Below are 27,749 nucleotides of genomic sequence, written 5' to 3'. Positions count from 1 at the left end.
TTAGCACACCTTGGCAACGTCCTAACGATTCCGCGAGGTAAAGAAATGAAAATAGGTAACGGGTTTGACATAGTGAATATTTGAAGGATGGCCCACGCAGTAAACACGACACTCGAAACCAGTGTTCGGTGTTGATGTGTTGGTGCCGAGCTCGACAGCTGATTTCGACGATAGCGCTGAAAAAACCCAAACTCGGCGCTTGTTTTTTGGCACGGTATTGTTACTTCGACGCAGCGTGGATTACATGACGAGTTTAATAAATCGAAATAAAGTAGAAAGGTTTCGTAAACATGCATAATGATTCGCAGTCTATTAGAAAAGAATGATTTATTTTGTACATTTTTATTAACAAAAAGACATGTTCGTGCGTTCTAGCGAAGCATAACAAGAATTTCAGACGCGGTTCTCACGTGTTGAAAGGTTTCCGGACATAAGCGACCAAAATATCGTATATGTCCAAGATTTTAAACTCCCTGTCAGAGCAGTCGTCCTGCTGCTGGAAGATAATCTTTCGTTCCATCATTCCTCGAGCTATGTCGTTCATAAACTCGTCTCGAAGATCCTCTGGGAGACGATCCCGGAATGGGTTCACCGCTGTCATGTGCTCTATAATAATTCATGTGTTATTCCTCTCAATCTCTGTTCAATTCGTTTGATTTTCCTTTTTCCCTTACTCTTTAGAGACTGAAGGTTCTGGTAAACGAAGCTCCTTTGCCGTTTGCTGCAGTGTAGAACCTCGAATCCTATGTCCTCCAGTGCTTTTCTCAAGGACGACCTTGGGTCCTCGCAGCTGTGATAGTACGGCACGTAACGGTCCACATCCTGCGAAACACAATTACATATCGGTGAGTTCGAGATTTCAAAGCTAGTGCTATTCCAGACGTCTTCTTGACGGAAGAGAACCAGATGGTTCGAATTTTTCTTTATGCGAATGATAAAGCTGCTCTCAGCACGGAAAAACAGTAAACAGGTCATTGGTTCTGTTATCCATTTTTTATCTGTTACGTAAGTCATGCGACTGTAATCAATTCGGTTATCAATAATTAGTGACAAAAATAGTATATAAAATACTGACGGACGTATTCCAAGAATCTGAAAGCGCTGTTTCATGATTTTGGACTTGAAATAATTCAGAAAGTGTATGTGTGACTCGTGTGTGTCGTAAAAAATCCAGTGAACTGTTCATTCAACTTTAGTTATTCAAAATCAATTTTCACCTGCATGTATGGTCGGTACCGTGGATTATCCTGCATGCTCTTGTAGACGTCGAAGCCGTTGTTGTGCCCCAGGAACATGGTCAAAGCGGTGCCTCCAGGACGCAGCATCTTCCAAATATTCTTATAGCTCCTCCTAGATAATCACAGTTAAATCATTTAAACAGTGCTGCGTAAACCTCTGGCGTTAATACTCTCCTACACTGAACTATTTCTTCCCCGCATTCCTACTAATTTAATCTCGCACGAAATATCGCGAAAACGTACCACGGTTTCTCGCACCAGTGAAGACAGAAGAAAGAAAACGCATTGCTGAATTGCTCCACTAATTCGTTGGGCAAATTTTCAGTCTCGGCATCCAAACAGATGAACGACAGCCTCTTCTCGTCGCTACACTTATCCTTCGCATACTTGATCATATCTATCGATATGTCTGCTCCTGGAATTTCCGAAAATCAAGGAACTATTGGGGAAAATTTCACCGAACGAGTTTCTTACCAACTAACTCAACTTCCGGTGCTAGTCTCGGTAGAAGCAGTGTCCTGGTGACGTTTCCAGGTCCACAACCAATGTCTATACACTTGCCCTTCATCTCGGAGATCTCTTTTTCAAATTCCTCGATCACATCAAGCGCGTCCATGTACTGGAACTTGCTTGATTTCACGTATTCTTCGGCCTTGTGCATGTTGAACACTTTTGTCTATACTGTTTGCGGCAGAATTATTGTAAATCTAGTTGTTTGTGTAATAACAAAATCGGTCGGCAGAGTTAATTTCTTTGACTTTATCTACCCGCGCACGAACTTGAGAAAGTACTCGAACACCCGGCGACTGGTCTAACGTACCGCCGCTTCTACCACTGGTGACTTTTAGCCCGGGGTTTCGTATTTATATTCGGCGACTCGTACAAACAACTTTCCGGCTCCCACACCGTTTCTCCCCCATCCGACCGTGTTTCATTCTTCTTTTTCTCTTAGTGTTCTTCGTCCATGTCTTCATCGTTTCCTGTACTCTTTCTCTCCCTCTCCTCCACCCCCGCTTCCTAATCTCTCGAGCCTGTTTCGTGGAGGCTCAATGTCCAAAATCTTGACCGTGGCCAGGTACGTAGGTTCGACGACCCCTCCACACACGAAGTAGAGGATCACGGGATGCGTCAGGACTTAAAACGGGGCGCATTTAGATTCCGATTATGTGTGTCCAACGAACCGGCCCTTTACGACGTGTCCTAGGGATCGTCGAAGGTTTTAGGGAGGGGGGGAGGGGCTTCAATGACTGCTTTGTAGTCACGCTAACGCCATCGGTGTTAGGGGAACCCTGGACAGAGTTCGATCGTGCATTTTAATTCCGTTTTCCTGTTTCGAGCCCTTCGAGAACCGGGGACGACGTTGTCAAAGGTTTTACGGGTTCGATGACTGCTTTGGAATACATCGGTGGGTCTAGCTGAATTCATTGCTGCACAGACAAGATCTACTCGATGGTATTCCCGAAGCTGCCACGCGAATCATGGTATCGTTTATCGCAGTTCGAAAGGGTATTCAGGACTGAGAGTTTTGGATTTAACAGTGTCCCGATTTTGAAAAACGAACCACATCGGAATTTTAAGTGTCTCGAAAGTTGGTAGAGCATCGAGAATCGTTCTAAAGGCTGTAGAGAGTATTGTAGAACCTGTAAAAAATTGTGGACCTTGTTAAATAATTATAGCAGCCTGCAGAAAATGGTAAAACCTGTTGAAAAATTATAGGGACTGCAGGAACGAATTGTGGGACCTATTAAACAATTATGGAGACTGTAGAAAAGATTGTAGGACCCATTAGAAGATGCTAGAGGCCGTAGAAAAGATTGCAGGGCCAGTTAAAAAAATGATAGAGGCTTTAGAAAGGACCGTAGGACCAAATAAAAAGCATTAGAATGCACACAAAGAGCCGCAGGGGTCTAAGCATAAATTTCAGAGCTCACGAAAAGATTCTGACCTAGGACAACAGGATTAAACCTGGAAAAAAACTGGTCAGGTCAGCGTAGGAGGTATACCCCAGCAAGTTGAAAGGTAAAGGAGTATAAAAAACTGATTTGAATAGCTGCGGAGTCTGAGATGTTGGACAAAAGCGTTCCCGCAAAACCAGCTCAACATTCTCACATCGATCGAACTCTGCTCCTCTCACATTTTTATTTATTAATACATTTCTGGAATAAATTGTTGCAATCAGGTGTACAACGACCTGAATCCATGGGCTAGAGTGTTCGAACTTTCATGGGGGGGATGAGAAAGTTGTACAACTATAGTTCGTTCGACGCCCACAGCTTTTCCGGTTCGAGTTTGTCCGCTCACGAAGGTATTCAACAGCGTCTAACTCGACGCTCACCTGTCGCACCGTTTGTACAAGAAACGAACGTGTTCCCGAACATCGAACCCTAACCGTGGACGTGTAGCTTAGTCTTCGTAGATCGTCTACTAGCTGTGCGATATAATTCATCTTGAGCCGTTCCTTACAGCCGTCGTTTCGACGAGAAGTCCACGCACTCGTCAAATATTTACCTGCACGTCGCGTTCGCCGCTCCTACGCGGCTCGTCGTTAAGGTATTGTTAGGAAATTGAACCGTCAGCCTGTCGGGCCGCAAACATTCTATTCCTCGCACTATTAAAAGCCCTCGTTGCCGGACACCCTTGCCCCCTTATGCGAATGCCCTCTGGACACGGTCGGACACTCGCCTGCTACAAAAGTGTCGTTCAACCTTTACATTTTACATGATACCGGTTTTCTATGTTTGCATTCGGAACTTTAATAGTCCCATTCGAATTTTTACATTGTGGAAGATGAGACAAGGTCGGACAAGAGATCAGAGGTTCTTAAACCCCCTGGGGGTCCACGTCACAGCTGGGGAAAATAGTATTTTAAATAGTAAATAGTAAATAGTCCCATTTATTTTTTACAGTGTCTGTACAACTTTGAAAATATAAAATATTTTATTTGATGCAGTAATTTTTGAAAATAAAATATTTTATTTATTACAGTAATTTTTTAAAATAGTATGTTATTTTAAGAATATTGTGAACATATTTGGACTTTGTCTTTATTATCAATTGCAATTTTAAATATTATTAAATGTTGTTTGAAATATCGATCGCAAGATAATGAAATGTATAATATTCAAATGTTCTCGGCGCAACGGTTCGATCAGTTTATAGGAAAAAAGCAAAATTTGCACGTTAGTTTGGAACTTTCAACGTTTCGATCTTCATTCAGATCATTTTCAAGAAAGTAGAAAAACTGCGTCTGAAATATTGCTGCGTCTTAAATATTATTGCTCAAAATAATGCATTCAAATATTTCCGAGTATGAATAGTTTCCTGGTGATAAGATACACGTATGTTTATAAACATACCTCAGTCGGCAAATGCTGAGAATTGTGACTTCGTGAACCCGATTCATATTAGTGTCATGCGATCAAAGAAGTACATCACTTTTCTCGTTTATGGACAAAAAGAAACAAACGGGACTCTTGTGATTTCTTGGAACACGTCGTGTAATGAATACACTTCTTTGTATTATTGAAATAAACCATTCGAATAATAGACAGCGGGAAAAATAATAATTGATCATATGTCCGAATGAAATCCTAATACAAAATAAAGAGTCGAAGGTATTGTGGATAGCTTCAGAGTAGAGCAATAAAAATATTTAAAAAATTAAAATTTCTCTAATATAGCATGAATGTGTAATGTTCAATTTACAATTAGAGTGACATTTTATGTTTTCTTATCTTTACTTCTATTCTGAAGTTACTTACAAAACTTTTTTCTCCTTCATATTTTTTCTATAAATTTGAGCCTATTTTCCCATAACGTCTGATTTTTTTCTTTTTTGGGAAAATAACGCTACAAATAAATTCTGAAGACAGATTTAGAGTCATCGCATAAAATTACTGATCCGGCAAGTCCGGCTTATTATTTCCAAATTTAATTGACCTTGAAAATCGACCTCAAGGTCGATTTCAAGGACGCCATCAACTGAACTGTACAACTCTGGATCTAGGTTGAGGGTGCTTTCTACCCCTGAAAAGCGTATTTAGGTTTAGGACATATGAAGGTCAACAGTTTTATACTCAGAATTTGATACTCTATCGATGTATGGTATAAAAAATAGGACATTCCATTAAAAAAAATCAAGATGGCCTTGGAATGTCCTTCACCATTCCACCCACAAGAAAACAATTAATATTACGTAATGTAGCCCGTCATACCAAACAACTTTTGTAGGAAAATTTTTTTGATAACGGCAACGTCTTCCGAGATATCCTGCTAATCTAATCTGATAATCATATACCACATAAAAACATTGCACAAAAAAAAATCGCATGGAAAAAGACCGCACAAAAACAGGTTTGACTGTATTTATTATAACGTAATGCCTATTAGATTATTGAGCCAGAAATTAAGTCTCAAGAACGACGTAAAATGACTAGGTTTGGGATGGGGTCCGCAAAAAAAATGTTGTTCAAGAGGAGGGCCTCGGACTACTAGATCATTTTTGTGATACACAGTAAGTCCTCGACTGACACTCTTATAACTATTTTATAAGAAAGTAACGATGAACAAACACCTCGAGCTGTACCTCACGATACCGCGAGTTTGTGCAACCGGCGAAAGGTTGTACATCAATTTGCAAAATAAAAATAAATAGCTAATTCGCGCGAGGTCCCAGAGAACATTTCCTAGATCGTTCTCCGCCCCCAGCTCGTTCCACGCGCGTCTTCTCGAGCAAGACGTATCGACGCGGATTTTTTCCCGCGTCAGTCATTTATCAAAGCCCCCGGCTTTCTCTCTCTCTCTCTCTCTCTCTTTCTATCAGGCGTTCATTCGATACAAGGGTTTTAGCCGAAGCAACGGGACACAGAGAAAAAGTAGTGGTTCCTCGAGGCCCAGGGACGATTTCGCGAATACCAGGGCCCCGGCACGCGTCTGCCTCGCGAAGCTCCCTCCAAGATGGATGCGAACGACGCTTCGGATGCGATTCGTTCAACCGTGAACCTCCAATCCCTTCGCGATGACTTTTTGCTGGTCGTCTGACAGCTTACGGATCGGCGAGTCATCGTTGAAATTTAGAAACCAAGGTACCTCGCGATACTTTGCTTCTTTTGGTTCGCAGTTGGCCCTGAAAATATTGTCTAATGTATATTTATAATTTTTAGAACTGACTTGGTTGACGACTTACCTTCTGTCAGGGGGCAGATTGTCACTGTTCAGGACGCATGATGTTTCTAGAAGAAGAAGAAGTATCTAGTAGCAGCCAAATGTTCATGACTGAGACAGCCGAAATTGGGCTGAAGACTTGGAAGAATATTTACAGAGAAACTGGAAGAAAAATCTCATTGAAATCGTGTTTCTCCTCTGAAAAATTGCGTCTGTGCGCGATAGTTCTCTGGGAGATCATTCTGCCTGGTAGCTGAAGGGTTAAGGGCGCCGAGGAATCATGGGTAACGCACTGAAAATATTGTCTAATGTATATTTATAATTTTTAGAACGGATTTGGTTGAAGACTTACCTTCTGTCAGGGGGCAGATTGTCACTGTCCAGGACGCATGATGTTTCTAGAAGAAGAAGTATCTAGTAGCAGCCAAATGTTCATGACTGAGACAGCCGAAATTGGGCTGAAGACTTGGAAGAATATTTACAGAGAAACTGGAAGAAAAATCTCATTGAAATCGTGTTTCTCCTCTGAAAAATTGCGTCTGTGCGCGATAGTTCTCTGGGAGATCATTCTCCGTGGTAGCTGAAGGGTTAAGGGCGCCGAGGAATCATGGGTAACGGAGAAGCAGTGGCCGGCACTGATAGAAGATCCTCCCGAAGAAAAGGTGCGAGAGGTCGCGAGAGGCAGAGGCGTTCTCTATCTATCATTGCCTCGCGAGTTTCGCATCCATCTTCCTTCTCCACCGCCAAACCGCCCCACTATCCTCCCCGGCGACCATCTTCCGCCATGCTACGGCATTATTCTCTCCTTTCTTCGACCGACAATTTCCCTCCCTCTCTCTCTCTCTCTCTCTCTCTCTCTCTCTCTCTCTCTCTCTCTCTCTCTCTCTCTCTCTCTCTCTCTCTCTTTGTCCCCCTCTTTGTCCCGCGATCGTTGCATTCTGACGCGAAATAGCGCACACGAAATCATGACTCCAGCTCGGTGCTTCCGTGGTCGCGAAAACACCGGAAACTAGAACCATTGCGACACCTACGCATCTCGTTTCATCAATGAAACACGTTTCAATCTCTTTCAGAAAGAGGACCTTTGGTGAACCGTGCGGGAAAACGAACAACAACCTTCGCGGAGCTTTTCTACACAGGATCGGTCATTGGAAATGAACGTGGAAGCTCCAAAGATTGCTTCGAAGATTGCTTCGTCTCTTCATTAGTTTTATTAGAATTATTACGACACGATATATTCTAAGTAACATGCGTACTACATACTGCGACTAAATTCTACTTTTATTCTTGTACTGTTTTAAATCTCATCAACACGTGATCGTTACTGAACTGCGAATGTTTATGCTAGATAAGAATTGTTTGCATTGATTGCTAAAAATAGAAACCATGTACAATGTTATTTTGCGTCGTAAATTTTCCTACAATTTTGAATTTCATCTACTCAATGTTGCTATAAGTGCATAAAGATCCGCAGTCCAGTCGTCACGAATGCATAAAACTCGCCATCCAGTAATCAGGGACGATCGAAGCGAGTCTGAAGATCGAATACGAAAATTCCCTGCGCTATTATGAGACTTCCTAGTCAGTTCTCTTGCCAGAAATAATCGTCCTAGCAGACCATAATAGCGACAGCCTAAGAAAATCCATTCCCTAGAAGAACTTAGGCAGAGTACACGACAACAGGCGATCCCGATCGACCTGTTTGATTAAGAAAGTGGCCCCCATATCGACCGGTTCGTAGAGGGTCGAAACGTGTGTCCGCGCATACGTAAATACAGGTCCGAAACGCAAATACGTGGCGAACGGTAGATAAGCTCGGCTCGAAGGGTACACGGTATAGTCGTGGATATCAGCCGATTCTCGAGGATCTCTGGATCCGGATCGTCCAGGGAAAAATACTTCGGAATTATCGCGCTCCAGTTTAATTGACTTAATCACGGTCCGCGGCGCGAAAGGGCGTGGATTTTATAAAAATAACGGAGCACGCGTGGCAGATGCGTCGGTCACGCGGAAAGAGAATGCACGATGACACTGCACGTGGATGCCTCGCACGATGACACATAAATATTAATTGAACGCGCCGGCCGACGATTAACAACATCGATTAGTACCTAGCGTGCCGGGCAATTTGTTTACCCTCGTGGATTTTTCATTGAATTCCATCTTCGAAATTGAATTGGCGGAAAGAAGCCTCCGTTGAACGAGATTCCGATCTTCCGTTTGGTTGTTCCGCGAGTGTACGATGTTAGAATTATATTAATTTGTTTATCCGTAGTGGGGAGGGTGTATTTAAAGATAGATGTTCATTTTTCGAGCTCGTTGAACCGAATAGCACACGAGGCTTGCTGAAGAATCTTAAGAACAATGTTTCACAGGCGCAACGAAATAGCTATGAGCTCTTTTCTCTACTTGAAGGGCGCACTGAAAAATCCAGGACTCTTCAGGAAGATTTCCAAAGGGTTTCGACTGATTGTCAAGGGATTGTTTGAAGGTATTCTTGAGGCAGGAGCGTCGTCTGGGCCGTAAAGTAGGATCGGCGGTGGGTTCGATGGTCCTCGTCCGCGGATGCGTGCTTTATCGGAAAACACTGAGTGAGATATATGGAGAGATTATACGAGATGGCGTTTCGGAGTCGAACAGGCCGCTATTCTCCGCTCCGTCAATTATGCTAATTTCGATTGCCGCGAGATTAATGGAAGAAGGCGGCGTCCCCTTCGCGCAGAGCTCGGCCCAAAGGAGCCTCGACGCCGGAGACCTGACGTTCCTTCCGCATTCGGCCGACCGTGCATAATGTACCGGACTTGTAATTATTGCGGGTTACACGCTGACCTTTCCTACACACCAGCCGGGAGAGCGAGAGCCTCCGTCTCTCTATCTTCGGCAAGAGCTGCCTGATGGAATCATGCTCTCGCACGATGAACTCCGCGATCGCCGTCTGGACACCTTCGACTTCCAATTCGGCCCCTTAACAGCACTCCATTTTCCTCCAGATTGCCGGAGATAATTTCTTCAAGCTGTATCTTCAAATTAAGATAGGAGTTGGTGAGGATTATTAGCTAATCATGGGGTGTAATTAAGTCTTCACCTGCAACTTCATTATTGACGTAGTCTGCGTACTTGGGTGGTCTGTACAATTTTTTTTAGCTTTTCTGGGCATCAGGAAAGTTCCAAACAATTCTTGAATACTCCTCTAGGTTTATAGAATGTCAGACAATTTTATTTTATTGGGAAAGATGATGTTGCTTGAAGACTTTTTAAATCTAATTCTAAATTTGATATTTTCAGACACCAAGAAATAAGTCTCCAAGTCCCGAAGACATCAGTAAAAGGAGGACCATCGTTTTCTCGATCTCCGCGTCAAGAGTACCAAAACATCGACCTAGAGGTAAACATAGTTACCAATTCCGAACGATAGTCAAAACACGAACGAGGGGGAGTATAATGCCTATTTTCCATAGTCTAACTATATCGCACCCACCACGACCTCACCAGCATTTCTTATGCTCTTATTCTCCTTTGACTGGCGACGACCGTTCTTTCATCCTTGCCCATTGTCGTAGTCGTTGTTGTCGTTCCCGGTGGCACATTGTCCGCGACCGAGACCTTTCGATTCATCGGTGACCCCTCTTCCTCCCTGGTTTCTTCAAAAATTCCGTCGCCGGAATATGAATCATTCTTAAAAAAAGAACTCTGACGAAATTGCTCATGGAACTATCAGCTTGGTCGTTGCTTGATTAGGAATGAAATGATACGTTCAATTTGCATTTTTAATCGCTTGCGGTGTTGTGCGGAGTTAGACTCGACTTGTTGAACCTTTTGCATTGGGATTTTTAACCCACTTTTATTAGTAGACTGCGGATGTTTATGGAATTTTCAATTTCTGTAGACGAATTTTAGGAAAGTGGAATAAGATAGAATCTTATTTCCAGTGGTAGTCACCTCTGCAGATCTGAAGTAAATGAGAATTGTACTAAATTCTGTCGAATTTTATATTCTACCCTGTTTTGAAAATTTTCAGAAGCCATGAATGCATAAAGATCCGCAATCTATTTATTAGTATTTGAAATGTATGTGTGATTTATTTCAAGCAAAAATAATTTAAACTACATGAGTTATGTATATATTTTTTAGAGTATGTTTTGAGGCAAATGGGTTGACTCAAGAAAAGAAAAATGGATTTTTTGAAGACGAAGAACCAGAATATCCCTTAAGTGAAGACAAATAATCCTGTGATCGGAATATTGGAGATCTCTGGCAGACAACATTTAAAAGAATAGAGAAGGTACCAGTGAATTGCTTGCACCGATTTGCTCAAACGGAGGTCTACCTGTGCCACACTCCACCCCATCCGTACGAGCAACCCCTTGGTTGGTGGAAAATATTAAACGGACGCGGGCCGGCGTGGCGCGGCGGTGTATGCACGGGCTCCGGTTCAGCGGGAAAGTATGAAAATCCATACAGTCGCTCGGAGAAAATATCCGTCATTTAAAATGGATGGATTTAGGCGGATATAAAAGTGAGGGGTGGAAGAAACCGGTGGCAGAGCGCGAGGGAGGTCACGGGAGGAGGTTCGAGGAGGTCGGGTGAGGTTGGAGGCGACTACTGAAAGTCGCTACCTCTCTCCCTCTCTCTCTCTCTCTCTCTCTCTATTTCTCTCTTTTTACCTTCTCTCTTTCTCTCTGCCTCTCTGTAGAGGTCGGAGATGGTGGCGGCGGCGGCGGTGATGGTGTGGTGGTTGCCGGTGGTGTTGGAGATTTAAGGGAGACATTTTAAATGGATGGTTCTCTCGCTGGAGCCGGCCGCCTCTGGTATTATTCAATACCGTGGCTCGTCCCGCGGCACCCTGTTTCTCCGCAAGAATTCGCGACCAGCCGAACGAGAGAATCAAGAAAGAATTATAGCCGCGGGATATTCTTTCGACACTCTCTGCCCCACCTTTTATTCACGAATCCTTGTCCGAGGAACAATTTCGGGGTTGGAGACGAATTCAGGGGGCGAACCTTCGGTTTTATCGTCGAGCATTTTTATTCGAAAACTGAGTCTCTTCTGCTTAGTTTAACCCTCCAGGTACCTTACAATATGGAGAGTCTAATCAATTTCTACTTTTTAGGGATTATCAAGAGGATCATTGACACCAAACGACGCCATTTTCTCTATTTCCCACGGCTCGACATAGGTGAACAAAATTGTACTTAAGAAGCGTACGATTTTACCGAAACAGACTATCCTTTAGAATACTTCATTTCCCGTAAAAAAATTTAGTGAGACTCTCATTTCCACCCTCGGAGGGTGCAGTAACCTCTTAAAAGACTGTCGTAGAATTCGCAGCGTTCAGCTCGCATCATTTATTCAAAGATCATAAAATTCCCAGTGTCTCTGAGACGTCAGGATTGAACAATATATTAGGGGTAAAAGTAGAATTTTTCGAGAGTCTAGTTCTCCAGTTGGAGCAGCCAGTTTCTAGTCTTTAAGGCGAGTGTATCGCGTTGTATCGCGGAGGAAGATAGTGCTACATCTCTTTAAGAAGACTCTGTTTCGGGATCGATAGGGAACGCAATCGCATTCAACACCTCCGGCATCTTTCGGTGCACCTATTCCCCGCGTGAAAAAAGATCCTCTCCGGCTAAGTAACCAGCACGGCAAACTCCTTTCTTTTTCTCTTCGCCCGGAAAGCGTTTAGGGAACTGTTTTCATGCGATTTTTAGGGGGAGCTTTTGATATGTGACGTGAAAGACGTGTGTGTTGGTCCTTCTGTGGTAATCCTTTAGCACCCCTGTCGCTTGTCTTGAACCTAATCGTCTACTGGCCGGTCCCGTACACCGAAACGGTCTGGCGTCTGATTATAGCGTGCTCATACTACTGCGCCGTTTTTCACAGACTCCCTCGGCGCATTTAATGACTGGCTACCTTGCGTGCTAGGCTTGATTGACTTCTACTTATGCATTCGTTAGAGGATTTTTATTTCGCATAAGGATTCCCTTTACAAAATCGTCATTCAGTTACTCAGTTCCTGGCGAATTGATTAAACGACAGATTAACATGTTTCCGAGGAAAGTACCTTCGAATATGTGTTTTAAAAAATTCCAAAACATCATTGAATTGTATAGCGAGTAGAATGGTCCGGTGTCCGCAGGTTAACGAAGGTTCGGAGTCGCGAAACTTCGCAAGATTTCTGGTATGCGTTTTCGAGGCGGGTCTCGGGGCACTGCATAAATTCGCGTTTCCGGGGCGCATGAATCACGTCGTCGTCGTTACGAGCCGGGTCGAATAAGATTACCCGGCGGATTCTTCTGTCTCGCTGGGCGAATGGCGAACGAGAACACGGCCCCGGTCTCCGAGCAACGATGCAGATGCAATTGTCAGCGCATTCTCGCTCCTCCTCCTCGCCGACGCCTCGGAAGGCAGGCAGTGCTCAAAGAACGCGTTCCTTCATGGAAGACGCGAACGCGGGGGTGGATCCACTATTGGACGACCAATCGTCGAGTTTCTGGAATTCGACTGCGACTGCGAACAGGTGTGGCAAAAGGAAAAGAGACGGCAAACGGAAAGATACGGGAACAGAGAGAGAAAGATGGGAACAGTGAGAGAGGCACGGGGAGAGGGATATAAATGGAAAAGAGAGAGGAGTATAGGGAGGAAGAGAGAGGGCTCCGGGTTCTCCAGGGGGTGGCAATAAACCGCGTTTCGGGATGATCGTTGGTTCCGAGTGGGACAGAGAGTCCTGCGCGATCGTTGGTTTCGCGAATTCGTTTCGCGGACCGGAAGTCGGGCTCCGGTATTTGCGCTTTCCATTGGGTTCTGGGGTGTCGTCGGGGCCAATGGCACACGACGAATGCCGACTGTCGGCGCCGCGATGCGGATTCAAGAGGGGTTGGTTACGCCCCGAATGAAACGTACATGGAGAAAGCGAGTGAGAGTGAGAGCCCGGAGAGAGCGACGCCGGAACCAACGGCGGAGAAAGAGATGAACGAGAGGGAGGGTGAGAGAGAGAGAGAGAGGATGAAAGGGAGGGCCGAGAGGAGAGCAGAGGATCGCAGTTCGTAGAAGAGAGACGAAGGGAACGGAGATTTCCTCTCCCCGTTTCCCTCTATCTGTGTATTTGCGAGGGAGGAGAGAGGTTTCTCCCTCTCGGAGTGGTCTTTGTCTGTGTACGGACGTCTGTGCGTCCCGGAGAGAGGTCGAGAGGGAAACCGGGAGGAAAACGAGGACGGGGACACAAACGGGGGACAGGGGAATCAGGGTGAGGACCAGGAGGAGGAGGAAGAGGGAGGGACGCCTTGCTTCGATCCGAGAAAGAGACGCAGACAGAGTCGGAGTGAGAGTCCTGGCTTCGATCCCACAAGGAGGTAGACACTCGGTAGCACTTAAACTCTCCTCCTACTCTTCCTCTCCTCTTACTCCTCTTCCTACTCCTACTAGCTCTCTTTTCCCTCCGCCCTGCAATCTGCCTTCCACCTATACTACTGCACACCGTTCCTCTCTCGACGCTATCTTCAACGCGATTTTTCCCTCTTTCTTTCATTTCGCGTGCTGTCTCGTCTAATCCGTTCTTCTGCTTCGTTTTTAGAACCGGGGGAGAGGGTTGATTTCCTCTAGACCCGTTGATTTTGAAATATTTAGGCGGGGTTGTTAAATGTTGCGAGGATCTTCCTAAATCTCTAAGTTCTTCTTCTTAGTTTTTCATTGTTTTTTTATATGGTGGATGCGAAGGGTTGATTCAAGTTGCATTTTATCGAAATGATTAAAGAAAGAACGACACTTTCGTCTGGCTTCCGTTTCTTCTGATTAATACAGATCGTTTTTATTCCGCAGGAGGATCCGCAGCAATTACTCACCCCGAAGAGCAAGTCGAGACCTCCGACAATAATCGTCTCTACCGCACAATAATCGCTAAACACCGACCCCCAAAGGCAAAGGGGTTGTAACATCGGTGTCGAAAGAGTTAAACGTCGACGATAAAAGAATTTCTATAAGCTCCGGGGTTCTTGAATTCAGTATTACCAGGCAGGGTGGAGACCATGGTTCGATGGTCGGTCTTTTATTGGGCAGGATTAGGGGTGGCCCGATTAAAAACGTCCGTTACGGTGGATCGCGTGGGCCGTTTATTTTTATAAGTCAAGGTTAGCGTAACACCTGTACGCGGCCCCCAGGCCAACGGGGAATCGAGAGCAGTTTGGGGTTGACATTTTGCTCGGGCTCCTATAAACCGGAGGGCTCGTACGGCGCGTCGTTAAAAACGAGCTAATTGGTTTCATCAAAGCGCTCTCTGTCTCTCTCTCTCTCTTTCTCTTCGTGTCGTTGCTGCTGGCTCCACAGGGTGGGGGTTTGGCACGTTGATTTTTCGCGCCCGGTACACGCATGCACATATACAAAGACTCGCACAACGTACAGCCGCGCGATAATCTCGTCGTTGAGACGTCTTTATAAAAATCCAGTGACGCGAACGGAAAAGAAAAAGAGAAGCAAGAGAATCAAAACGAGCGATCTCAAATCGACTTTTCACCCCTTCTACAACGCTATTTACCCCCGTTGGCAAAGCCGACTCGGCTTAATCGAATTTCAAATTACGCGGTTCCCGCCGGTATTTTTCTTTCGCCGGAGCTTGTGCAAGTTCGCAGCACACTTTCGACTTGCTCGCGTCTATCGCACCCTCGAAACCCTTCTCCTTTTTCTTCTTTACACCTCCTCCTCCTCCTCCTACTACTACTACTGCTACTGACGTACTCTTTTTTTTCCTATCCTCCCCCCAGTTTCTCTTTTAATCTTTCTCGCCCCGACGTTCCTCTAACAGGAGAAAGGAAAACGGGAGAGAGGGCAAGCGCGGGTTAAAACCCTTTAGTCTGGACCGCAGGATCGGCCGGGAGTTTTCTATTCGGCGCCACTTAAAAGCGAAGCCCCGGAAAGAAGTTCCAACGGCGACCTTTCCAACGGAAGGGTACCGAGCTCTTATCGGGCATCGCCGATAAAAAAGCGCCAAGGATTACGCTTACTTCCTCCCCCAGCCGTGGCCTGTGCGATCGACGACCCAGTAACTAAATCCTGGGCACTTGGGGATCGGCTTCTCGAGGTCTTGAACAATTAGGTGGCTATGAGGCAGTGCTCATCTTAAACCAATCTCTTCATCGGGAGAAATTAACAGCTTGTGTGACCTATTCGATTCTGAGGCTGCCATTTTGGTACTCTTCTTAATACTGGCAATGCTGTAGCAGTCGTGAAGGTACAAGGGACAGTCAATAATTTTATAAAATTATTTTAAACATCAGAAGTAACATTTTTTAAATATTTCAGATCTGCTGCAACAACTTCCCAAGCAACAACCGTCTCTACGAAAACGTTTGCGGGAGTAGTTCCAATTTTAAAATTGTTCCCCGGTCGCTGTCTGTCAAACTTCATAATGAAAGTTCAAAGAATGCAATCTTATTCTGCAAGCTAGACTTTTAAGCATCATGCTGGAAGACCTCCGATTAAACATCGTTAGCGTCTCGACGTCCGTTGGGGGTGGTTCCAATTTTATATACAGCATTGCATCCCTCCGTATTTCCGAGGGGGCTGCGCGGCGGTGGGTACCGAACGGACGGAAAACGGTAAACATTCCATAATAGCGAGAAATAAATTAGTTTGCCCGGTAGCCGCCGCGACCACTCTGTAGAAGCGATGGCGTCGCGGCGTACGTGCTTTGCAGCTTGCAGGGGTTGTCGAGGGGGTTGAAGAGCGAGGAGAAGTAGTAGCAGCAGCAGCAGCAGCAAGGGAGAGAAGAGAACACGAAGGAGTAAAAGAGGAGATTGTAGGAGGAGGGTGACGGGGGGTGATAGAGGCGGCGGGTGGCGGTGGAACGGGGTGAAAAGGCGGAAAAGACGGAGAAGGCGGAATAAGAGGAATAAATGGAAGGGGGAGATCTTGAGAGAGGTCTCTCCCTCCTCTTACCCCTTAGCTGGCAATGACAGATACAAATAAACGATCCGGCGGCGGTTTCGCGCAAGCGCCTTTCCAGGATCTAGCTTCCACCGTGTTCGACCACCACCACAACCCCCGTCGTCGCCCACCACCACCTTCGCTACCGCCGCGACGCCAGCGTCGCTACCACTCTCTGCCGACACGGCTACCACCCTCTCTCTGTGTTTCTCTCTTTCCCTCTGTTCCCTCTGTTGCCCGGAACAGCAGAGAGGTGTGTAGCACCACCAACCCTCTCGTTCTCTCTCTCTGGACACATCCACCACCACCTTGGGTGGAGCCTCGTAACTGACGTCATCAAACGGACAGACAAACGGCACAGACGTAGAAACCAATGCGCGGACGAGGGCCACCTGGTCTCTACGTCTGCGTACAAATAACCCCCGAGTGCGGGGGTGGCCGCGACAGGACCCGCTTGGAGAACCCGCCCCTAGGTGAACGACTACCCAGCGATACGATAGTCAAGGGGCCGACTTTGGTACCGCCTGATTCCGACGACTGACGTCGACTGCCATTGCTTGCCGTTTCCGCTGTCGGAACGCTCAGGACACGTACACTACCCTGCTTCAATCCCTTTCCAGCCCTCTTTGAGATCCAGGCTTCTGGAGGTACTCGACGATGCTCTTTGTCTCTGTCTTCAGGACTTTTGGGTCTCGTAGAAGCTATGGGCTAGGTTTTCGATGGCCCGATCGAACATAATGTAATGACACTTCTAAATTCTTCGAATGTATCTGCTGTTTCGTGTTTCTTCTACTAATTTTCGTCACGAACGTATACAATCCGCAGTCCAATTACGACTATACTTCAGGTGTCTTCTTTTGGAAAAGTAGGATAAAGCAAAGAGAGCTTGTATCGTTTATTTCAATCATTTTTCTTGTTCGCCTCCGCGTGCCATACAGAAGAGTTTGCAAAAATTGAGATTTGGATGGATGCAATCATAGTTGGCCTAAGTGTCTCCAAGACCGAAACCCAGCGAATCCGAGATCCGAAAAACCAACCCCGGAGGCAGACGCAATATCTCCAGCTATCGCAAAGTGAATTCTTAACTCTCGTCCCCGAACAACCATAGTCCTCTCGCGGAACCAGGGTTGGTAGCAACGCTAGGAGCCGGGACACGCGAGTAGTAGTCGTTGTGGAAGTTGTATCGGGACCTAGTGGCAGAACCGCAGGAGGGTGGACGGCTGGAAAGGCGGCCGTTTGTAGAGTGCAGAGGCGGAGGACGAGGAAAGAGGAGAAACAGGAGTAGTAGTAGGAGGACGAGGTAGTGGATGGCGGAGGGCAAAGAGGGACCGAGAGAGGTACGCGCGAGAGAGCGAGAGAAAGAGAGTCAAGGGAGGTACGATCGGTAGGTAACACCGTGGCGATGGTTGCGGGGAGTGAGAGAATAGAGGGAATACAGCAGATAGAGGTAGCTTGGAGTCGAGTGCCCGGGGCTGAATCGACCCGGCTACATACAGCACACCCCAAGCCGTCAGTCCCTCTCTTACCCGTGCATTCTCTCTCCCCCTCTCCCTCTCACTCTCTCTCCACCCCCTACCCTGTTCCTCCGTCGTCTCTCGTCGACTCTCTCACCCTCTTGCCCACCTGCCGACATTCGCCCGCGCGCCGCGCAACCCCTTTCCACTCATTCCCGTTCTAACCGTCGTCATCTCTTCCATTCTCTTCTCTTCTCTAGAAGAGGATCGTCGGCTCGTCGTCCTCCCAGCTCGTTCTTCTCCCGTTCCTCCAGGTGTGTTCTCCAGCGTTTCTCTTTCGGTTTCCGTTCTGTCTCGATTCCCACCCCTTCGTGCTCCTCCATCAACCTCCCCGTCCTCCTTCTTCCTTCTTCTTCTTCTTCTTCCAACCCAACCGTAGGTGTGTATCGCAAAGCCAGAGCCACCAATGGCAAATGCAACTAGCGTCGAGGAGAGCGAACTCGACGGACGAGGGGCGGAGGAGGGTCTTCGGTTTTCTTCTATCCACCTGGTCCCCCGGTGGATTCCTCTCTTTCTCCTTCCGACCCATTCGTTCCTGCCCCGGCAGCTTTTCCGGTTTACGGTGCGCGCAGCTCGTTCGATCCTCTCCACCCCCGGGGGCCGGTATCTCTTCGTCTCGTCTGTTCGATTGTTCTCGGGACTACCAGCACCACCCCCGGTTTCCGCGGAGAACAGCTCTCGCTCGCGGAGAGAAACGCTCGCTTTCTCGTACGGGTGCATCGTGGCCCGTTCCTGCAAAATTGGTGGGTTTGGAGAATTTTAATGTCGCTGAAACGTTGAAACCAGGTCTTTTCGTCAGCTGATCTCTTTTGTTGAATAAATAATAGTCGAATTCAAGTCTCCTGAAGCAATGTCCGTCCTCTTCGAGTTTCTTCAAGTTTCTCTTGAAGTAAACTCTCGCTGTCTCGTTTCATTGCTGTCAAGTTACGTTTCTCTGTATGTAACGTGATAGTAGCCGTATTCCTGCCGTTATTCTCCCTCCAGCTCGACGGCAGAGAAACAAAACGTTATGGAAATATTCTATACAGATTTTTGATCGCCGTCAAGTTGTTTCGTCCCACAGTGCGGCGGCGCGGTGCACTTCACGCTCCAGTTGCCGACAATTTCGAAATTTCGTTTCCCGTGTTGCCCATCCCCCGGAGGATCACGAATCTTCCGTACCACCCTCGAGCCGTATCCAGACGACGATGTTGTTTTCCTTTTAATCGGCAGACACGAGACAGCCGACCCTGGTAAATTGTTCAAGAGAGCGAGAGAGAAAGTGAGCGAAAGAGTGAAGGAGAGAGAGAGAGAGAGAGAGGTAGGATGTAGGCAACGCGTTATCCTTGGATCTGTAGTTCGAGGGCTCTCGGAGATTCATCCTCTCCGTCGATTAGGCGCATATCCGATCTGGAAAATTCGCTTAGATCGTCGGGGATAGGCGTCGAGTAGATCCCCACAGTACTCGAGGAAAGAGTCCGCCGTGAGTTCCGGGGGTTCGAAGACCAATCGGCTGCCTATTTACCCGCCAAACAGGCCGCGGCGAACCTAACCGGTTATAGTTCCTCTTTCAGATATTCACCCCTTTTTCAGACACAAACCGGGGCCACTCGTGGCCGCCGTTGCCGCCTCTCGCGCCTCGAGTATCCGCCAGACAAAACGGTCTCATTCCCATCTCAATCTATATTCGCACGTCCAACACACACTCGAGATTATGAATGCGTGGGGTTAATGAAACCGGGGAAGGCGTCTGCCTTTGCACCACCACCACCACCACCACCACCACCCCCGACCAGACACCCGCAACACCCCTGCTACCCTCCAGTGCTACCCTCTCGTAGTCTGCAACACCCAACCTACCTCGAGTCTTGCCTCCGCCTCAGACCTCTCTTCTACTCGCGCGCGGCCTCTTCCTCTTCATCCTCCGGGCGGCTTCGTCATTTTACCTCCACCTACGCCTCCACCCCCTCTTACCGCCCCTTTCTTCACCCTGCTCTCTCTTTCTCTCTCTCTTCGTATGCCAGGTTCTTCGAACGTGTTTCCTCCTCTTCGTCTTTTCTCGCTTTTTCTTTCTCGCGGTGGAGCCCGCGGTTCTCCAACGTTTTTCCGGGGACGACGGTAAACAGAGCCGGACGCGGGCGCGCGAAACTCGCTCCACTTCGCTTTATTCTTTGAAAGGAAGGCGCGGTGGCAAGCGTGAAAGAGCCGTGTTTCAATCCTACCACCACCACCGCCACCCTCAGGTTTGATCTCCTGCATGCGAGGAACGTGGTCGGCCCGGCCCCGACGGAATCGCCTTCGGTCCTGCAGCTTGAATCGATCCCCTGGGTGACTTCGTTGCCATCATGCTTAACAAGGATCCAGAGGTGTATGGATCTTCAACCCTTGACGGACAGCTACCCTACGGATCCAGGGAATGCTTCAGATTTTGTTCTATGGGATGTTGACACTCTAGGGGTTTTGATTTCACAATTTGGCCTGCAGTGGACCTTCAAGTAGTCTCTGATAAAACCACCCCCTGTGGAACAAGGTGGACGAGTTTTTATTACTGAACTTGCTTTTGTTTGTTTTCCAGGTACCTAGACGACATCGGATCTAGGGATCAAGAGTCGAGATTGTTAGTAGGCAGCTCGATAAGGGTCCATTTATCATCTGGATCTCCATCCTTCTGGACATCGACCCCCAATTTTGTCAGAATCTTTGAAACGAGAGGGTATCTTTACAATTGCTTAACTCTCGTCTTGTTAAATTGTCTGAAACTAGTTTGAGGATTACCCAAAAGGGTAATATCTCTTAAACCACCCCCTGATTTCACTACAAACTTTGAAACAAGAGTGTATCTTTGCAATTGCCCATATTCCAGCTTGTTCAACTGTTTTAAACGAATTTGCAGACTACTGAAAAAAGATGATAGACACTTCTGAACCACCCCTTAATTTCTCTGGAACCTTTGAGCCAAGATTTATTCTTGTATCCCACGTCTGTGTACCCAGATATTGTAATTTGTTAAATTATTTCCTCAGGGATCAGGTCTCGCTTAGGCCTGAGTTGTATATGAATATACTTATATGAATTCGCAGAAGGTGATGGTTTATTAATGGAAAAGGGAAGACGTGTAAGTTCGTCAGAAAATGCATCCGCAATGGTGCACGGGAACAGATCCCGATATTTCGAACCAGGTAACCGATAGAAGTGTTCGGGCATGCGACAGGAAACAAAGTTGATCGGTTTTTCGCGCGACAAGCTTGTCGACGCGGTGTCGACAATACAGCCGGAATTTCGTTCAATTTACTGTCTCCTGAAGTTTTAGTAATTTCGCGTGCGAGTTTCGCGGTGTTCTTGTAGTTGCTATACCATCGGGGAAGGTGATCATAGTTCTTGTCGGTACCCGGGAGATGGCGCCACCGGAAACGACTGTGGCGCTTGCCGCGGAGTCTTCGACAATTGTCATTAGTACATATTCGAATAGTTGAAAGAGAGAGTGTTATGCGTAATTATCCACTAATTTTATGTAACAACATACTTAATTATGAGCACCGAACGTTTATTCAGCTGGAGGTAGTTCTCTTTGCGTTCATTTTTCTATTATACAATCCAGTAAATTTATTATACAATCCACTTAAATAAAATATTTAAGGGCATCAATGTATTAGTTTTAGCTTAATAGAATAATTAAACGAAGAATGCAATTTTTATTTGACTACTGTGTCCTGCAATCAATGCAAACATTTTTTGTTTCGCATAAAGATCCGCAGTCTAATTATATTAGGTGTACAAATAAGTTTGGTGCCTTTTGAACATACTTTTGATCTTTATTCATAAACAAAAGAATACACGTTACGTCTCGAAGCTTCCAAGCTGCTTCAAACGAACGGAAATTGCTTGTTGAGTTACATCAAGTTCCTCAGCAAGTTTCTGTTGTGTTTGACAAGGATTTTCATTCAATAATTGCTCTAATTCCTCGTCCTGCACTTCTTTCGGCATTCCACTGCGTTATCCATCAACGAGATAAAAATTTCCACTATGAAACCTTTGGAACCACTTCTTGCATGTTTTATAGGTTACAGCATTTTCACCTAACGCGGAGCAAATAATTTTCGTAGCATTTTTCTTTGACTCAAATGCAAAAAGAATACAGTGTCCAATGTGCATTGTTTTTTGAGGTTATGTACCGATTAGCGTAAATTTATGTAGTGCGTTTAGTAGGGTAAGGTTGATGCTTTAAAACACAAAAGTGGCGGGAGAAAATTTTCATTTGAAATGCAATCACAATTGAATATAAAGGCACCGAACTTATTCGTACACCTAATAAGAGGTAGGCAACTAAACGATTTGCTAGGGGCTTGAACTAATTAGTTCGGAATTATTTCAGGTGCGGATCGAAGACTGTTGGTCGAATCCGGAGCCACGAAGAGGACCCACGGAGAGACATAAAGATTTTTTATTCCACGGTGTTATCCTCGAAGTAATGGTCGCAGTAAACCACGCCAGCCCCCGGATGGACCATCGATTGTAGGTTCTTTCGCTGTGCGCGGCTCTTACGGCTTCGCGGAGGAGGATCGAGGTCTCGCATTACCTTGACTTACAGGTACTCGCGCTTCTGGTAGGATACGCACTCTCTACCAGACTCATGCTTCCTCTTTTCAGGGTTCGATCCGCGATATATTCGGGGACTAGCCCCCGGCTGAATTTACTAGCTTCTTCTCTCTGGCTGAATTTATTGGCTGAACTTATTTTACCTTTGACATGAGTGCTTCGGCAAAATTGCATCCTGGTCCTATCTTTTGCAAGATTATTGTAGAATCTACAGCTTTACTCGTGATTAGGCCCAGTATTCATTTCTCAGTAAAACACATTTAATTTCCTAAAGCAAGGAGAAGTTAAGTAAAATACAACATCACACCCACACAGGACAAGCCAGGTTTAAAACAAGCAACCCCTCGCACACCCCGAAAGAATCTTAGTACACGTTTTCCCGGTTATCTGATCCATCTTTTCTCTCTTTCCTACAGGTACCGAAGCTTCCACCCCCTATCGTTGATATCGTTTCGTTAAAACAACGCGTGTTCTTTTCCGCATCCCGCAGGAGTCGCAGCCGAACAGGACTTTCTCCCCATTCTCCACCGAGTACAAAAATAATGAGCGTCGAGTGTTTTGGTTCGATTAGAGGCGGCATCGATTTTTATCGCGGCTTCGCCCTGCGGAGGTCGTCTTCGAGGGGGCCGCGGGCCTATGCAAATACCATCCAGAAAGGAGGGGGTGGGCTGGAGGGGTGGAAAAAATTACGCCAAAGTGCTAAACGATCGCGAAGAATAGGAAAGAGAAAGAGAGGGGAACGCTGCTTGTATTTTTACGCTCCTCCCGTGGCTTTCTCCGAGACGAGTTTTTCGGCGGGGTGGGTTTAGGCCACGAGGCCACCTTATGTCGGGGCCGGGTGACTTCGAATGACAGAGGGTGCGGGATTTTCAGGTCGGTATGCAAATAAGCCACTCCCGGATGTCTCGGGGGTTCGATTCGGTTTAAAGTTATTGCCCGCGTCGAGTGGAATCATCGTCCTCGAATCGTCGCCAGAGGCGCGGCCCCGCAAAATCGTTTCCAAGTGTTTCGCTCGCGATCTTCCGGCTCACTGGCCTCGGACGACAGTCGGAGCCTTTAACTTTCCATACTTCTGTACGTTGTTTAACACTTGGCTCAACGTATCGAATTGTTCTTCTTTTCACTTTTCTAATCTTGTGGAATTTTTAGTATACCTGAATAATATTGATCAACCCCTGACCAGGCTCGTGTCGTTCGCGAGTCTCGTAATGGTAAAATTAAGTTCGCGTATTTGCAAGATGGATGGCGGATCAAAGGCTGTTTCGTTGCTCACGGCAAGACGATCGGAACTAATTACAAGATAAATGAACGCCGAGAGTTCGCGGGAGATAAGAGCACAGTCGGGGAAAAACTGCCGGGAAAAAGGCGACGAGCGCTGGCTGAATGGCGATCGAGGTGCACTCGCCTGGAAAGATTCGAGCACGGGATGACGGGAGCATTGGGAATCATTTAACATTTTTAACCTAGTTCTCTTTCATACCTAAACAAAATTATAGGCCCCCTTCTCTTTTCGTCTGTCCATTGTAGTACGGTTAGAACAGCTAGCTGCTTTTAATTCCTCGTATTATATATTATAATATACTAATGGAATAATATTCCAGGCAACGATGAAGAACAGACGAGAGAGTCTCCCAATTCTCATGAAACGATTCTATCGCGAATCAGAAAGTTCTGAGCACTCCTCGACACGATTCTCCACCAGTCCTCCACCTCTTCGACCACTGATTAGCGTGTCCCGTCGACACTTAATCCCCGAGGGCGCCCTCCGCGCTGTAAATGAATATTGATCACCGTTGGCGAGAGCCTCTGAAAAGAATCGTATCTCGAAACCGCAAGCGAGCGACTTCTAAATGAGAAATCAAACGAAACGAGGCTTGACGACTCCTCGGTCGTCGTCGACGACGACGGCGACGAGGAGAGAGGAAGCTAGAGCTGCCCCTCGGTAATGAATAAAAATTATAATTACGTTTCGTTCGCCGCGGGCGAAAAAAGAAGTTAATCAATCAAGAGCGCGGGGACGAAGGCGCTCGGGGAGTTAGGTTTTGTCTTGCGGCCCCTCTCGACGGCAGCCCTTCTTACGCCGGTGTCTATCGAATCCGCATCCTTCGGGCTGCAGGATTCTTCACCGATCAGTTAGCTCTGCGAGCTGCTCAGTTGACGAATCGATCGACTCCATTAAATTAAAAATAGAGTATTCAGGAAATGGTATACATTCTTTTTTAAACGTTCTTCTTTTTTAAAGTGTATAGCGGTAGAAGTTAGACCGCAATAATCCAGCTGAAAATCTCTTTTTCTCGAATAGAGAGGACTGATCGGAAGCAGCGCTCGTTCAAAGGCTCTCCAAGGTGGCCCGGCGTGGAAGGAGGTCTCTAGGAAGGGTGGCTCGTTGTCAAATATCGTCGGCAGCCGGCTAGTGAAACGTGGAATATGCAAAGAACCGCGTTACACGCATCGCTCACCGCGCATCAAACGTTTATCGCGTGAAACCATAAGAGAGCAGTTGGCGCGGATGATTCATGATGGTCGGGAGAGCGGACGAGCTGAAGAGAGAGAGAGAGGGAGAAAGAGAGCGAAACAGAGAGAGAGAGAGGGTGGTGAAGCGAAGGGGTGGCGGAACGTGGGGAGGTCATAGAAGAAAGAGGCTGCCGACTGTATATACCTACATCATGCAAATGGTTCCAATCATAAGCGAAGTCTATAATCGATCTATAAATCTGCTTACGGGGGAGGAAGAAAGGTTCCGGGGGTAGTACAGGGGCACGTTCACGAGTGGGGGAGGTTCCACACCACCACCAGTTACCTTCCTCGACAACACGAGGCACCTACTAACGCCACACACCACCATAGACAAATGTATCTTGTTAGCATACCATTTGTATGCATGGGGTTTTGTGCTTTCTCTCGCTCCCTGTCTCTCTCTCTCTCTCGCTCACATGCTCGCTTGTTCGATGCCAAACCCCATTGTCTCTGTCGCTCCCTGCCGGCTCTCGGTTACGTCCCTTTCGTACAGACATTTAGCGCCTAACTTCTTCGGGAAATCGAATGGAAATCGTTTCTCGCTCGTCTGATACTTAATCGACGCGCAGCCGCCCCTTTACGGTGATTTTCCTTCGCTCATAGTTGGCACGCCGCCGTATGGCCGCTTCCGAGCCAATGCGTTTCCTGTTCGATGCTCGCGCGAATCCTGGAAGCTTTGCAAAGACACTGGGACGTTAGGGGACTCGCTTGCAAGTCGATCCATTGCCTGTTAACGGTTCTTTATTTAGTAAAAGTCTGAAGGCGACTACCAGCTATACATCCTCTTAAAATGAAAGACATTGATGTTGAGCGCACTGAGAATGAAAACAATATATATTAAATATATTGTAGATATTGTAGATGTCCTCCAGGAATCACAAGAAAACACAGGATGCAATAAAATATAAAACGTAGAGTAAGGCTTCAGCAAAATATCGATAGAAACCACATATAGCTCGCTGAAGGGATTAAAAATGAAATGGTGCTGTTTGTTGCAGCATTTTACAATTTCTTGACTGAATAAAATAATTTGTGTAGGAGCGCGAACAGAGTTGCGTGGTGGTGGTCGCAGACTGAAAAAGAAATCGTAAGGCCAGAAGACGTCTTACGGGCGGCCGATAATTACGGGAAGCTCGCGCGCTCGACCTCCTTGTTTCTTGAATATCAAAGCACTCGACAAAATAATCAGCGAACCAAAGTCGGGCCGAGCGGTCGGCCGAAGGGTTCGGTTCCTCTCGTTCTCTCTCTCGCGCTTTCCAAGGGTGGAGAACCCCGGCGATATTCTTTGCATCATTATCGCGATTTAATTATGTCGAGTTCCTTTGACTCTCTTCATTTAACCGTCGTCGTTCGCCCTGCTCGCGCGATTCCCGCTGTAAATATTTTTGAGACTACTCGGGGCACCCGAACCACCGGGGATTCCTTTTAATCAGTCCGCCTTCGCTAATCAATTACATACCGTATCGAATTTGTTTTTTCCCTCGGAACGAAGGATTCCCTTCCCGGAAAAATTACCAGCTCAATCAACGCTCTAATTGCTGGAAGGTATAAATACTTATTGGGGCACTGGGGGTGGGTTAAACGGATGAAAACGGTCGAGGTTGATTGGGAACTAAGAGATGTGGGAAGTTGTTGCAGTTAAATGCAAGAGATGTTGTTGAGCAGTGATAGGAGGTTTATACTTGGTTTGCGTTATATTTGAATTTCTTCAGTCTCTTGAGGATCTTCAACATCTTCACAAAAATCTTCAAAGGGGGATGAAACAGGAATAACAGTAGAAGAATAGTACCTCTAATTTGATTTTAAGCGAACTATCTAGTTCACCGTCTTCCAATTATTTTTTCCGGCGAGATACGGCGAATAAGATTTAATTGTGAGCAAGATCCACCCCCAGGGGCGGCCATAACGCGGGCCAAGAAGCAGCAAACGTAAAAGCGCGGGCGGGGTGGCGGGCAGCCAGGCCCGCGAGAAATTAATTTCAACTTTAAATTAAGACTGGTCCGATACCTGGTTGGCTCTTTGTTGCCGCGAGTGGCAAGGGGGTTGAATCACCCCCCGGGAAAGAAGAAGAACCCCCACCACGGTTTGCTCTCCAAGTTTTCCCGCGCTTTTGTCCGGCCTTGTTCGCGCGGAAACGTTTGCGGAAGAAAATCTGCTTATGCCCGTAAAATCACACAAGATCGGAACAACTTGTTTCATAATACAAGAATAGAAAAGACAAAGTTTATCGCAACCATGATTATTGTAACATTTTCTCAGCTGGTGGATCCTAATGAAATTGGATTCACTTTATAGATTGTACTAAGAACTGGTTTTCAACTAAATATGGTTTTCAGGATTCTTGCTAAAGAAGACTGACTTAATCAGCAGATGGAGTGGCTATTCCTGTCACTGATAAAATTCCGGACATCGATGGCAACGCGATCATCGATCCGGGTTCCAGTTCGGCAAACGTGGAAGCAAGGCAAGAGAGCGCGCGCGAGAGAGAGAGAGAGAGAGAGAGAGAGAGACAGAATGAAGGCACACCTACACGTGAACCCCCGGCATCCTAACTAGCCCGGGCTAATTAATTAATCATGCGCCTCCTTCCGAGGCTCAAGTTGGCCTGCTTATCCGGAAGCCTTCGCCCGAGCTAAGTTTACCGCCAAGTCGCGTATCTTCGGTATTGTCGGCTACGGTTTGGCCGAGGTGTCGAATGTCTCGTACAGACGTTGCACACCCGCCCGTCCCTCCATCCCCTTCCTTCCTTTCTGGCTCCCACCCCCGCACACTGTCTAATATCTCGGCCACCTCTCCGCCACCCCCGGACGCTCCACCCTTTTCGTCTTTG

The 27,749-nt window shown here is 46.6% G+C and overlaps 1 protein-coding gene and 1 long non-coding RNA gene across 2 annotated transcripts; one reads left to right on the top strand and one right to left on the bottom strand.

Moving 5' to 3' along the window:
* Positions 1-310: 310 nt before the first annotated feature.
* On the bottom strand, positions 311-2,099 carry Jhamt (juvenile hormone acid methyltransferase). Its single transcript, XM_076440650.1, has 5 exons — positions 1,713-2,099; positions 1,482-1,653; positions 1,218-1,350; positions 675-822; positions 311-606 (listed from the first exon to the last, which is right to left on the bottom strand). Exons 1-5 carry the CDS (start codon positions 1,897-1,899, stop codon positions 407-409), a joined length of 840 nt encoding a protein of 279 aa, XP_076296765.1. The 5' UTR covers positions 1,900-2,099; the 3' UTR covers positions 311-406.
* Positions 2,100-6,317: 4,218 nt separating this feature from the next.
* LOC143217002 (uncharacterized) lies at positions 6,318-27,384 on the top strand. Its single transcript, XR_013010699.1, has 5 exons — positions 6,318-9,443; positions 9,687-9,786; positions 10,533-21,364; positions 22,179-22,394; positions 27,256-27,384. It is a non-coding gene; the product is annotated as an uncharacterized LOC143217002 (long non-coding RNA).
* The last annotated feature ends 365 nt before the right edge of the window (positions 27,385-27,749 follow it).

Source organism: Lasioglossum baleicum, chromosome 16 (genome assembly GCF_051020765.1).
Source record: "Lasioglossum baleicum chromosome 16, iyLasBale1, whole genome shotgun sequence".
Classification (NCBI taxonomy): Eukaryota; Metazoa; Arthropoda; class Insecta; order Hymenoptera; family Halictidae; genus Lasioglossum; species Lasioglossum baleicum.
Note: the sequence above shows the minus strand (reverse complement) of the source record. Positions and strands in the feature narration are given on the sequence as shown.

Coding starts and splice junctions, on each gene's coding strand:
- Jhamt (XM_076440650.1), bottom strand. CDS start 1,899: ATGCACAAGGCCGAAGAATACGTGAAATCAAGCAAGTTCCAGTACATG. Junction 1,351..1,481: donor CACTGGTGCGAGAAACCGTG/GTACGTTTTCGC, acceptor GTGATTATCTAG/GAGGAGCTATAAGAATATTT. Junction 607..674: donor GAACCTTCAGTCTCTAAAGA/GTAAGGGAAAAA, acceptor GAATTATTATAG/AGCACATGACAGCGGTGAAC.